Source organism: Thunnus maccoyii, chromosome 12, assembly GCF_910596095.1.
Source record: "Thunnus maccoyii chromosome 12, fThuMac1.1, whole genome shotgun sequence".
Taxonomy (NCBI): Eukaryota; Metazoa; Chordata; class Actinopteri; order Scombriformes; family Scombridae; genus Thunnus; species Thunnus maccoyii.
In genome coordinates this window covers 20,704,200-20,718,105 of record NC_056544.1, presented here as the reverse complement: position 1 = coordinate 20,718,105, position 13,906 = coordinate 20,704,200, and the positions used below count along the sequence as shown (strand labels likewise).

General features: G+C 36.8%; 1 protein-coding gene across 2 annotated transcripts; it reads right to left on the bottom strand.

Moving 5' to 3' along the window:
* Window positions 1-142: 142 nt before the first annotated feature.
* On the bottom strand, window positions 143-12,483 carry plxdc2a (plexin domain containing 2a). Of its 2 annotated transcripts, none has more exons than XM_042427991.1 (14): window positions 12,065-12,483; window positions 8,630-8,856; window positions 7,984-8,127; window positions 7,615-7,684; window positions 6,766-6,888; window positions 6,510-6,628; window positions 6,332-6,431; window positions 6,093-6,188; window positions 5,688-5,769; window positions 4,577-4,637; window positions 4,233-4,467; window positions 2,693-2,728; window positions 2,372-2,529; window positions 143-641 (listed from the first exon to the last, which is right to left on the bottom strand). In XM_042427991.1, exons 1-14 carry the CDS (start codon window positions 12,159-12,161, stop codon window positions 426-428), a joined length of 1,764 nt encoding a protein of 587 aa, XP_042283925.1. In that variant the 5' UTR covers window positions 12,162-12,483; the 3' UTR covers window positions 143-425. The 2 variants fall into 2 exon arrangements, with proteins under 2 accessions (XP_042283925.1, XP_042283926.1); XM_042427992.1 differs by having other exon boundaries at window positions 2,372-2,526.
* Between the last annotated feature and the right edge of the window lie 1,423 nt (window positions 12,484-13,906).

The window sequence follows — 13,906 nt, the reverse complement described above, 5'->3', positions numbered from 1 at the left end:
TTCTGAAGATGTGTGGGAACAACACATAACAGCTCTGGAAAATAACAGCCGTCTTTGAGAGAAATGGTCTCAAGACAAACATTCAGCAGCGTCACCTCTCGCTCTTTCTGACGCTGCAGTAAACATGAGCGAACGACCTGAGCGAAGTACAAAAAAGCTTTTTCTCTTATTTTCCTGTAATGTTTGTTTTCACAAATATATCACAGGGAACCAGTCTTATGGCTCATTCAGTCTTAAAGCCACACTGTTGCATAAAATATTCTGTAGTAACAGTTTCCTCATAGAGGTTTGACGTTTTCCTCTCTGAATGCTCCTATTCTGTCCTTAAAAGTGAACTTGAGCAACAGCTGAATAGAAAATAAGAAAAGCTTCATCACATAGAGAACCAGCTCCGTCCCAAAGCCTTCTGGGATATGCAGTTTTAGTCAGGAGCTCTCTGAGACGAGAAAGCGCTCCCTCTGATCAGGAACTATGAATCCTTCTTTCTGTTCACTCTCTCTTCTAACTGACATGACAAAGGCCTGTTTGGGGTCGATGACCACCGTGCTGTCTTTGTCCTGACCGGGAGCTTCCACCTCGGCGTAGGAAGGCCGACCAGAGCCCCGTCGGAACTTCATGATCGGCCAGCGGGTCGGGCGTCGCTGTGGGAGGAAGGAACGACAAAATATTAAATATGTTGAATATGAAATGTTTTAATTCATTTTTTGTAGTCCCTACCATTCATACCAAATTTCATGGTAACCTGCCAGAAATAGTTCAATAAATAGAATAAAACATTTACATACTTAAAACTTTTATGCATTTAACTATTTATTGTCTTACTTTGTAAGGAAAGTATGTGTCTGCTCAGCGAGGGATGAATAAAGCTATTGAAATGAGTTTTACTTAATGCCCCTTAAAAGGTAAGTTCACAATTTTTCCAAGTTTGTCTTAAAATAATTGTCAGTTTTGGACATTGAAATAGGTTTTGCTCACTGCAATCATTTCTCCTGTTCATACAGGCCATTAAAAGATTCATTCTTAATATGCCTTCAATGTAAGCGATGGCGGACAATAATCCACAGTCTTGAATACATTTGTGCAAAACATATGTTGATCTGAAGTTTGTAAGAGGCTTCAGCTACCCAAATTAGTCAAATCAAGTGGAGATCTTCAAAGGTTAAAAGCCTTTTCGGTACAAATTTCCCTCTTTTTGTTATTATCCTTCCACTGGAAAACACAAAGAAGCAATTTTGCACTAAAAATACTAACTTTAGGAGATTTTCACTTGATTTGACAAATTTGGACAGTTGAAGCCTTACAAGCTTCAGCTGTACTTTTGAGTACATTTTTCCAAAAACAAGGATTGTGGATCTTGTTCCCCATCACGTACATTGAAAGCTTGTTAGGAAGGGATCTCCCAATGGTCAGTATGAACAGGAGGACTTAATAAAGCAAGCAAAACCTGTTTCAATGTTTGTATGGACACTTGACTGTAGTTTTAAGATAGACTTTACAATTTAATAACAACAATTTAATACAAACTCATGTTTTGAGGAGAGCCACTGTTCAAACCAAAGAGAATGATGTTCTAAATTCTATTCAAGTTCTCAGTTTACAAAAATGTGTTCAAAATTATCTACACGTAGTTTTCAACTGGATTGAAGGTATCATAAAAATAATGGGCACCATTTTTCAGTTTTAGATGTTTATAGTTCACTCAGCACAAGTGTGATGTAGCTTCAGTGTTGGGATATGTAGATACTAAAAAAATGTACAGAATACGGTGGTAGATGCAGATAAATTATTGGATCTTGGTGCCGTTTGAAAAAAGGTCAGTCAGTCACACAAATCATCATATTGGAATGATGAATATCATGAAAAATGACATGCAAGTCTGGCTATTAATTTAAAAAATACTTTGTATTGGACAAGGTCATTTTGGTTACAGAGAAAATTTGACTTAATGGTCATTCTAGATGAAAGTTAAAGGGGAATCATCCTCTGCGACAATAAGTATCCACACCAAATTTAATGGAAACCCCCCAATAGTTAACAAAAGCTGACAACATATCTTGCTGTAGATGTAAAGTGCTGGTAGGATAAACTTTAGGACTATCATCTTTAGGCCCCACTGCTTGCAAAGCAAATAATAAAGCTGACAAAATGTTCACTGTGATGGATTACAAATACTAATAACTAGGTTTTAAAGTCTCTGTGAGCTGATTTCCATTGTGTACAGAGATACCAGGAGATTAAAAGGTTAAACTAAAAGCATGGCATGCTTTAGAAAATGGGAGCCAAAAATGCGAAGAATGGGCTAAAACTTAAAGACATGGTCCTTTCCAGGGAAATGTAAGTGTATTTTTGTGAACTCATTGCCGTCACTGACCTCCATGAAGAAGAGGCTGGGGTTGGAGGTCGGGTGGTTGTACATGTAGACAGAAAGAAGGACGGCTGCTGCCATGATGACCATCATCATGACGATGCCCGCCAGGAGACCAATCTGTAGCTGCTCATCACTGTCTCCTTTGTCGTCCTTGTCTCCTGCTGTACAGAGGTGAGGGTGAGACTCTCAATGATACCACTCAGAGTCACATTTTAGACACATCAGGTGCAAATATAATGACGAGAAGTAAAAGCATCATTGACCTGATACTGATCAATGATCATCACAGATATAAAATACTGGAGGTGAACATTAATAACTTACGTGTTTCATTGATGTGGAAAGAGATCTTTGTGTCATCTACAAGAAAAAAAATCCATTAACTTATAGTATTCCATTTACCTTTGTGTCCATTTTTTTTAAGAGTAAAAGAAAGAGAGTGAAAAGAAAAGAGTGTCCATGTGTCATTATTTACATTCTTGTTACTGTCTCAGAGTAGTTATTTTAGTTCTTAGTTGTTGATGTAGTAAGTCAGTAATTTAACATTTGTCAGTTTTTATTGAAGTACTTTCGTGTACTTGACTACAGGTGAAATCATATATAAAGTTCAGCTCCTAAAAAGCGTCAGAATATTTACCACTTTGCAGCAGAGGTGGGACAAAGTTGTTTTTACAAGTCACATAAGTCTCAAGTTTTGACCATGAAGTCTTGAGTCAAGTCCCAAACTTTCCAGTTCCAGATGTAAACAAGTTATAATATTCACTTCACCAAATTTTATCCCATTTTAATCACATTTTAAACAACAGTTGATACAGTAAATTTACAAAAATGGATGCTTTCTGTTCTTACTTTATCATATGTGCCTTGGTATGTTCTTCCTCCGACACAATTACAATCATTTGTAATTACTGAGGGGAAAGTTTAGCATGTTGCCTTCTGCACTTTCGAACATAATCGGAAGGTATCATCTGTCGGACTGATTCAAAGTATGTCCGTTGTCTGGAAAATGAAGAGTTGATTCTCTGCACACTTTTTAAAAAACATTTTTTTAAGCTTTGGGCTTGAGGAGGATATCAAGTGATTTAGTCTTTTGATTTTGTCAACTCAAGTCTAAAGTTGTCAGATTCATGACTACAAGTCTGACTTGTTTCTAGATTACATGACTCAAGCCCACAACTCTGATTTACACCAAACATTTACACAATGAAGAAAAGACTGATTGTGCAATTTATTATGTCATTTCCAAAATTTCACTTAAAATATTCAAGTTTAATCTTGTCAATTTGAAGTTAACATCCAAAGCATCCAAAACATTCTTCTACATCAAAAAAGACATTTTAGGATTAACTAAACTTTACCTTTTCCTTCTACTTAAGTAAAATCTCAGTAAGAGTAAGTAAAACATTTAACTTTTTCAGCTTACAAATAATAGCAACTACATATACACACATATATTCTGACCCAACCAGGATACAGAGTGATACACATACTGTACATTGAGTCTTCCTTCAGTAGCTGAGGACACTATGCAGTATTTAACATGGCGCTGTATACACTCAGCAGAGAGCTAACAGAGGGCTGGGAAATAGCTGACCACTTGACCCTCACAGTGGGCGTGGATACCATGCTACGAGAACAAGCATTAATTCATGAGATGGTAAAGACACCTGAGCTTTAATATGTCCTAAATATTCACTGACGTTAAACTGTCAAACAAGAGGAGTCTATGAAAGGTAGTCGTACGACTTTTTAAGTCTTTAAAGTTTCAAAAAAAGGACCTAATTTGCAAATGCTGCAATCAGGACCAATAAAACTTACAGTTCACATTCACTACAGATGATGTGAAAGGCTTTTGTCAGCCTACCTTCTGCAGGTTTGCTGGTTGGAGGCTGTGGAGTGGCTATTGTTCTCCTGCTGCTAGTGCTGCTGCTGTGTGTCGATGGGTTTGTGACAGTGGACGTCTTGCTGAGGGGGGCGGAGGTCATGCTGGAGGTCCTCTGCTGCTCTGCGGTCACAGTGACTGGAGTGGTTGTGTGCGTGAGGTGGCCAGATGTGGCGTTTGTGACGTCTGTCATTCGGAGACACCGGGGATCTCGTCTCTGGAGAGGAAACATGAGTAAACTCTTTTGTTCAGACAGACGGAAGAGATGCTACCTTCACACGGAGTTAAACTTTTTGCAGTTTTATGTTATGTAAAATAATGCAAACCTCTTCCAGGCAGCCGAGGTCAACCCAGTCCTGGCGGTTACGATCAAAGCCGCTGGAGCATCTGAAAAAGGATATAAACATTATTACTGTGTGGAGAGAATAGTTGAGCTGTAATTACAGGTTTACCTTCACAAAGCCATCATTGGTAAACTTCCTGGTTGCCTTTCATAAAAAGCTGTTTCTAACAGCTATCAGACCAGATATCTTCAGTATCCCTGCAGTCTGCTCACAACTCAGCAAAACTGAATTTTAATATTATGCACCCTGGACTTAGAAACATTTCCAAGATTAAATTAATCTGGAAACGCTGCCTTCATATCAGGCATTCAAGCATCACATTAAAAAAATGTGTCATGACAAATTATTATTAATTATTTAATTATAATTATTTAAATGGTCAAGTTTTATCACGCTCATATATCTGAGATCCTGTTTTGGTGTGTTTGATGTGATTGTTGTAAATTATTGTGTTTTTATACAGCTCTGTGACACCTATTTTACACTGTCATTTTGGCCACGTCTCCCTTGTAAAGAAGATAATGTACAGTAGCAGTCAAAAGTTTGGACACACTTTCACACTCATTTAAATGAGAATATGTCTCCAAACTTTTGACTGGTACTGTATCTCAAGAACATTCCTGGTTAAATAAAAGTTAAATAAATAAAAACAAACATACAAGACACAGTATTAACAAGGTGCTTCACAAGTCGAGTATGAAGTTTGAATCAAGCTTCAGATTATTCTTCAAAATCAAAAGTTTGTGAAGTTATTTCCATTTTCTTGTGATCTTGTGTTGCCAAATTCTTTCAGCCGTGACATATCTAAAATAAAATACTTTAAATTTAGATAATGCAAATATACATCAACTCCAACTCCTGAAAATCAGCAACATGGTTAATTTAAATAGCCAAAACTGTAGTCAACTGACTCCCAAACAGGATCATATTAGACATCCTGCATATCACAGCTGCCACTAACCATGGTTTGTTCATCTAAATTCAGATGCAGAAATGTAAAGAATTTTAAACATTTTCTATTATTAAAATACATTTCAGGGACTGTGCAGCCTTGTCAGTGGTATGCGCTCTCCCGAGTGCTTTTCCAGTTTACCTTTGTAGCCGACTGCACCAGCTGCAGTTAAAGCCGATCTGAGAAGTGACACATGGACCACAGCTGGAGAACTGGAGACATGCTGAGAATAAAGACATACAGTGAAGACTGTGGAGGAAGAGACGGCTTTGGCTTCTGTAAATAAAACTTGAATCCAGTTTTTCAGGCCATCCTGCAGGATAGAGCCAACTTGCAATGGCTACTAATGTATTATTATTTCTCTGTACATTTTCTATATGAAGACAAAGAATTGTTAGGCTAAAAAAAGTAAAAGAAATAGATATTTAGATCAGGTTCACTGCTGATCTAAATATACACGTAGATGTGAATCTATGAGTGTTTTTTTGCCAGCTTGCCAGCAGCACTTTTCCTGGTGTACTCAGACTTAAAGTAGGAATAACTTACTAGGAAGAGGTAACATCTCCACAGCTGTGGAATTGGAGATTTTGGACTTGAGGATGTCGACTTTGTGATATTCGTAGATGGTTCTCCTCCGAACATCTGAAATATATCAGAAAGAATATAATGTTGTTAATAAGTGATGAGGCCAAGTTGTGTAATAAATTGTCTGGTAAAAATATAGTTAAACTAAAAGGATTTTTCAGGCTTTAAAAAAGCTTAAATACGACAAGTGTGGCACTCACTGGGGATCTGCTCTATCTCGTGAAGCACCACAAAAGCATCCGACAAGCCCACTTTGACGGGATGATTCTCGGTGCTGATGTTGCTGATTTCAGACGGAATCTATAAAAGAAGATAAAGCTGTAAGATTAAACTAATTTCACCTTAAAAGGAGAACATGAGAGAGAAAAGAAAAGTCACCTCTTTGTAGGCAAAGACAATGCGTCCGTCGCTGTGCAGAGAGGCCTGGAAGGTGAAAGTTCCCAGATTGACGTTGTCCTGGAGGTGAATCTGGTTCCACTGCACCACCAATGCAGTGCCTAAAGGTAAACATACGTACAGTACACAAAACAATGAGCTTATATTCAGGTTAATATTCTACATTGGGCCTACAAATAAAAGCCACAACTCATGACAGTTTAAATATTGTGGTCATGAAAACACCACTCTTTCTTACCATTATCGCAATAAAACACAGAAGAGTTTTTGGAAAGACTTGGGTCAAAATTCGCCATCAGAGGAGCGACGTACTGAGTGGCTGTGAGCATTCGGTGGATTATATCTCCAGTGTAAATGAAACCTAGGAGACACAAGCATGTGTATGTAGCCATCAGTTGTTTGTAGTGCAGGCAGACACAGTATTAATTAAAATTAGTCATGTCATGACCTTTATTAATCATATAATGTAGCTCTATATTGTGGCAGAAGCCAGGATTTTAGAAATACTGAGGTCATTTTCATCAAGTCATTTTTCATGCTTCATAAATGGAGTTAGCTGTTCAGGTTTTTGTCTTTATTTAAAATTAAGCTTCATGGAATTTACTCCAGCAATTAACAACTAATAAACTAAAATGAACTTTGTTTTAATAATTAGTACCAATTTACACATTTTCTTCCAGGAAACTTCCCAGGAAATTTAGAGGAATGGATCCATATAATTAAGTGTTTGCATGAATAAACTTGTGGTGGTAAAATATTGAATCCTTTATTTATTTTGTTGGCCAAAAGTCGTCAAATTTAAACGTATTGAGTCTCAAAATACTGGAATCGGTAAAAAAAAAAAAAAAAAGTACCAACCATGTGTACATTTTTAACTCTAACATTAAACTCCTCCTAGATGCTAAAATCCCAGATTCCCCAGAAAAAACACAAAGGACACAACCTAAACTGTAGCTACAGTCCTGTACTGTATATACCTGTAACTTAAATTAATTTTGACTTTTTCCTCAAAAGAATACAGATTAAACCTCATGATTCAAATCTCACAATTTTTAGAGAAAAGATGCATGTGTTGTGAGAGACTCACCTCCTGTTGCCACGGTGATTTCCTTCAATATGTGACCGTAGAAAGGAAAGTTGAAGGAAAGATTTACTCTCTGGAAGCAAAAAAAAAAAAAAAAAGACAAAGTACACTAACATTAGTATGCTAGAGGTGATCAACAACTAATGACAACAAAAGTAAAATTTTAATTATGTTAAGTTTTACTGTAACTGAGAGCAGAGTCAGTTGTTGTTTGTGTGGAACATTTCACTGTACTTCGATCCTTTCAGACAGTAAATAGCAACTTTAATAAACTATTCAAATAAATCCACACATTCAAACTGAAACATTTCCTCCAGCAGCTATTTAATTTACATAAATGTCCACACATATCCACACAGACTGATTTCATACCTCAGCCTGTCTGTGGGTGCTGGACAGGAAGCCGTGGACCTTCCAGTCATCCTCCTCCATCTCATCAATGTTCACCCACAGCTCTTTACTGGCTGCGTCTCCAGACCCGTAGATTTTAGACGTATAGTAGGCGTGATCAATGTCCTGTCCAAAAATATGGGGGTTGAAGTGCTTTAATTATATATTAATAATTTATATTGCTTGCTATTTCTCCATATGTATACTTAATTCTCACAGTAAATGGCAAAAATGTATTTAATTTAAAAAAAAAAATCCATCTACTATTATCCAAATGTCATTACTTGCAGACACAATTTAAACAAATTTTTTCACAAGTGTCACCTCTAAAACCCTTTTCACTTTCCTAAAAACATTACTATTTACCTACAATACTACGATACCTACATCATTATGTTTGTGAAGTTTTATTGAAGATTCTGGACTTTGATACACAGAGAATTTCATCCAATTGTTCATAAGGAATCTCAGCATGCAATGAACTTCAACAACATGATTTTTACAGTCTAACTCACATTTTCCAACAGTCACAACCCAAATTATGTAGCTAACTAACATCCCATTTAAATAGGAAATATATTAATGACATTTTCTTTTCACCACTGACTTTGATTTCTTTGAACTTTACCACAATCTGTGTAGAATCGTCGTGTCCCTCCTCCATCAGCAGGTCTGGGTTCGACTCTTCCGGCAGGTGCTGGTCTCTGTAGTGGCCCCTCTTATCTGCAGCCCAGCCAGGGGTCCCAGACCTGGGCCTGGATGCCCACCTCCTCTCTCTGGATTTGTGGTTTCTGGCAATTACATATGGCCTTTCCTCTGGAGGAGACAGCCCCTGCGTGTCAGTACGGTAGACCCCTGAGAGCCAAAGAGAAGCAGATGGGTCGTGATCACACTGTTTCCTTCTCTAATGTGTCTCAACTGTTCCAAAGCTTTTTCGTGTCCCGTCAGGAACAACGGACATGACAAACAGGAACAGCAATAAACTGTAAATTCCTGAGATGTGAGCTGATCTCAAACATTTTAGAGCAGTCTTAGCACAAACACAGGTACAAAAGTTTTTTTTCCAGAGACCCATTTCTTAAAGTAAATATACTAAAAAATGTGTTTTTATGACCAAGATTTTTGCTCTGTCACAATTTTAACAGTTTAAGACCTTGAGTGAATAAATAATTAGTCTATAACAAATTGGTCAATTAGTGTAACATTAATTTACTGAATTTAAACACATAAAATACAGGAAAAAGACATACAAAACAAAAACAAGGCAGCCACAGCTCTCAAGTTTAGGACACAAATTAGCTAAAACACATGTAGTAAAATAGCAACACTGATAAAAAAGACAAAACACTAAATATTAAAAAGTTAACAGAAAAGCAATTTTAAAAATATCATTGAAGTCTTTCTCTGAGCATAAATGCCAAACATCAATCCTCAAATATAAGGTTTCTCACTGTTTTCTATAACTATAAATTGTATATTTCTGATTAAAGACAAAAACAAGCAGTTTGAAGACATTTTTGGGCTGTGGGAAATTGTGCTGGATGTTTTACCATTATTCTCTGACATTTTATAAATTATGAACCCTTAAACATGCAGCGGCCCACCGGTGGATCAGTCATCACAAACTCATATTGTGCAGCCAAACATTGTTCAAACTCACTGAACTGAGATTGCAAAGTTTCCAAGTATGATATCAAATACCAGATATCAATTATGGTGGGCTGAATTTTGGGGAAATGATGCACAAGACATCTAAAATATTTCTATTAGATGGAACGGTGCAGCCGAGTCTTGGGTTTGAATGTTGCACTCAGTGTAAACATCAGGTGGCTTCATTTAGGAGCTTGACAAGCTGATATACAATATATGTTTAGATGGTATGATACTGTTACTGTGAAAACAGATGCTTTTAACAACCTTAAAAGCTACTTAAATCGGGGAAACTGTATGTTTTATCCAGTTAATTGTGTGCAAAGCCTCCTTCAACATCTCAAACATCAGTCATCTCCTGTATCTCCTGCTCTCATGCAACAGGACATAAACACATCTTCAGCGTGTGACATGTGGCAAACATGCGTGGTCTCCCCGTCATTCTGCCCTTACAGTGACAACACTGCATCCAAACATTTCTCTTCACAGCAGAGGGTGAAAGCATGCTTCACATTCTTCACACCAGCAGGTCCAGGACCAGGCATGTGAGACCGGGCAGTGGTGGGTGTTGTGTCTATATTTCTGTCATATGGTGGCCCTGTGGCTGCAGAGGCCTCCACGTGTGTGTGTGTGTGTGAGAGAGAGAGACATGGGCAGTGCACGGATGCTACATAATCTATGTGCAGTGGTGGAAGAAGTACACAGATCCTTTACTTAAGTAAAAGTACCAATACAGCAATGTGAAAAACCTGCATGAAAAATAAGTATAAGCAGCAAAATGTACTTAAAGTATTAAAGTAAAAGTACTTGTTTCATCCCTCTGACTGATATATTATTATATATGACATCATTAGATTGTTAATACTGAAGCATCAGTGTTAGAGCACATGTTACTGTTGTAGCTGCTGGAGGTGGAGCTAGCTTCAACTACTTTATATACAGTTAGCTAGTTTAGTCCATTGGTTCCAAACCTAGGGGTCAGGCCCCTCCAAAGGGTCACCAGATAAATCTGAGGTGTCATCAGATGATTAGCGGGAGAGAAAAGAAGAAAAAACAAAGTTCTGATACACATATCTGTTCTCAGTTTTTGGACTTTTTCTCTAATCTTTGATTTTTGGTGAAATATTGGATCATTTGAACATTTATTGAAATGAAACCATGTGAGAAGTTTAGAGGGAAAAAATCACTATTTGGTGGAGCTGTTAACAACTCAGACATCTGAAATGCGGCCCCGACTACACACTGCTTTTTGTAAGACGTCAAAAGCCAAAATGGTTGGAAACCACTGGTTTCATCTTTAACAATGTGTTGTATTTTAAAAGCTTGTTATATTATTCATTGTGTCAAATTTTCATCTGAAAAGTAACTAAAGCTGTCAAATAAATGTAGTGGAGTAGAAAGTACAATATTTCCCTCTGACATGTAGTGGAGTGGAAGTATAAAATAGCATCAAATGGAAATACTCAAGTAAAGTACAAGTCCCTCAAAATTGTACTTAAGTACTGCAGTACTTGAGTGTACGTCATTACTCCTCACCACTTCTGTCTGTATGCAACTGGTAGTTAGCTTGCATACTGTTTATATGTTTATTTTCACCAGTTAAGCCACTGATGACAAAAGTCAGATTTATCACACAGTTCAATAAAGCTCACCAACTGCTGCTGCAGCTTAGTCCACAGTTTAATTCTCACTAAAAAATAAAGAAAAGAAAACTGCAGAAATGAGGCACAAACACGGTCACAAACGCTCTGCTTCTTTCACAGAAACACACAACACACCTGAACCCAATTACACCTTAATTAAGTCTCTATCAGTCACCTTGAAATAAAGATTCTCCGCCTGGTGGTCGGAGGCGTAAAAACAAATAAACAAATAAACAGAATCACACTGAAAACGGCAGGTTAGAATTTATATTATATCCCGCTGTGGTTAAAATGCTGTGTCAAAGGGTTTTCACCAAGCCAAGAATAAAATACACGAGATAACACAGAATGATAATACTGTTTTGCATTTTTGGAGATTTCCTGTGAAGAAAATGTCAAAACATTTGCAAAAATGATCTGCAACTGGCATCTTCAGTCCAAAAAATATTATTAGCATTTAAACAAATCATGTAGTCATCATCATCATCATCATCATCATCATCATCATTGTTATTGTTGTAAGTATGGAGAGATGAAATAAATGACAAAAACTTCACAAAGAACCAAACACTGCAAACATACAATGACACAGTATCTAAATTACAGGACTTGCTAGTGTATTGACTTGCAGAACAATGCGGAAGTAGCATGTGACTTTAAAAGAGAAAATAACATTAAATAGGTTGAAATAATATTCAATATACAATAATATGTTATATTGTGCAAACTGTCCTCCTGTTCCTACAAACAATGATGATTTTATGACTTACCATATGCAGATTTTAGCTTCATGAAGCTTATTTGAAACTGGAAAACAATGATCAGTCCTGTAATAAGTTGAACAGTCTTATTCATGGTCATCGACATCCTTTTTTCTCAGTTAACGCAACTTCACAGGGCAGAGAAACAAATGAATGGACGCAAAGTGAGACTGAGCCTGCAGCGTCTCACTGCTGCTGGATGTCAGGTTAGAATAATAATTATGATAATAATAATAATAAAAGCTCCTAGTCGCCTAATGAAGAAAGTTTCTCATCATGTTTTTGTCCATGTCCGACCTACAAACCGCCAGCAGACCGACTGTGCGTAAGTTCACTCTTCTCAGGAATGAAATGAACGGTTGGTGATGAGAGCCTGAACCTGGGGAAACGCTGCCTTCACGTGTCGTCGTAATTGTCAGTATTAGGAGCCCACAGACAGAACGAGGATTTAAAACGAGTGTGTTCAACAAAACGGTGCAAGCGTTAATTGTCATATGTGTTTTTGTTGCAGAAGATGTGTCAGCGATCAGTAAAACTTGATGAATAGTCAACTTTTTGGGTTCGTAAATCAAAGTGAAGGCCAATAAACATTTTAATCACTACATTTCTCTACTGCAGCACAAAATATTACCTATTAGACTTATTTATTTGTTGCAGTTTTCCCACCTTTATTGTACACCAAAAATTGGGTTCTGGTCGTAGCATTGACATATTATGAAGAGAGGATGAATGCACATTAAACTCCAACGAAGAAAAATGCTAGACCTGTAAGCTGAACAGAATATTCATGTTTCAATATTGCTTTCTGAAGAGTCCTCGGTACATATACTGCAAAGAAACAATAAAACAGAATAAGAAAAACATATCAAACAAATGTGGTCGAAACGTCCGTGATGAAATACAATCAAACCTCTACGTGCAGTTGTTCAGATTACCAGGTGCAAGTGAAGGCAACAGAGGTTGATGCAGTTACAACTTCCGCCCACGAGATGTCGGAGGATCGTCGATAATAATGTGTCAAGGTTATGATTTGGTTTAAGATCTGAAAAAAGGGAAAGACGCCACTCATACTCGCCACTATTATTATCATAAACAAATGAAACGTAATCTGTTGTATGTGAGTAACACAACAAATGTAGCCAACTGTAATATAATATAAAATCTGCCGTAAACTAACAGTCACACAACAATCTGTAATTTGTCGCCGTGTCTGAAGCGCTGCTGCAGACCTGATAAGATTTTATATATTATGAAAATAACCATAGAAATTCTGCGGTAAAACTGCTAGAACAACATTAACAGTCTTGCTTAAAGCTCTCTAATACTGTGATAGTACGAATAAACACAGAAACTGGGCTACAATCACAATAAACGTATTGTACGCATTTAAATATGTTGTTTGGTTTTTAAAAAAAAACAACAAAAACAAAACGTAATACACCTATAGCTGGTCTAAATGAAGTGATGAGGTTGGTGATATTGAGATGTGATGCTCATTTTTCCAAATGCTTGTACATTTTTATGCACAACTGAACACAGTGTGGCTTCACTACACGAACTTTTATGTTTTGAGTATTTTTGTTGGGCAGGTATAATAAATAAATTTGATTTGAAAGTTACTTAGAAATAAAGAAATCCACAAACTCTTCACTTACTTGAAAATAAAAGTTCTAAAATCATATTCTACATTTGAAGGTTTCTTATATATTGCATTCAGCCACATTTGGACATTATATTTTTGATATCATATTTTATATCTATTAATTATTCTATTTTTTTGTATGTTTACTTTGCCCATTAAAAATAAATGAAAGAATTGTATAAATATATGAATAGTAAACACATTGAACA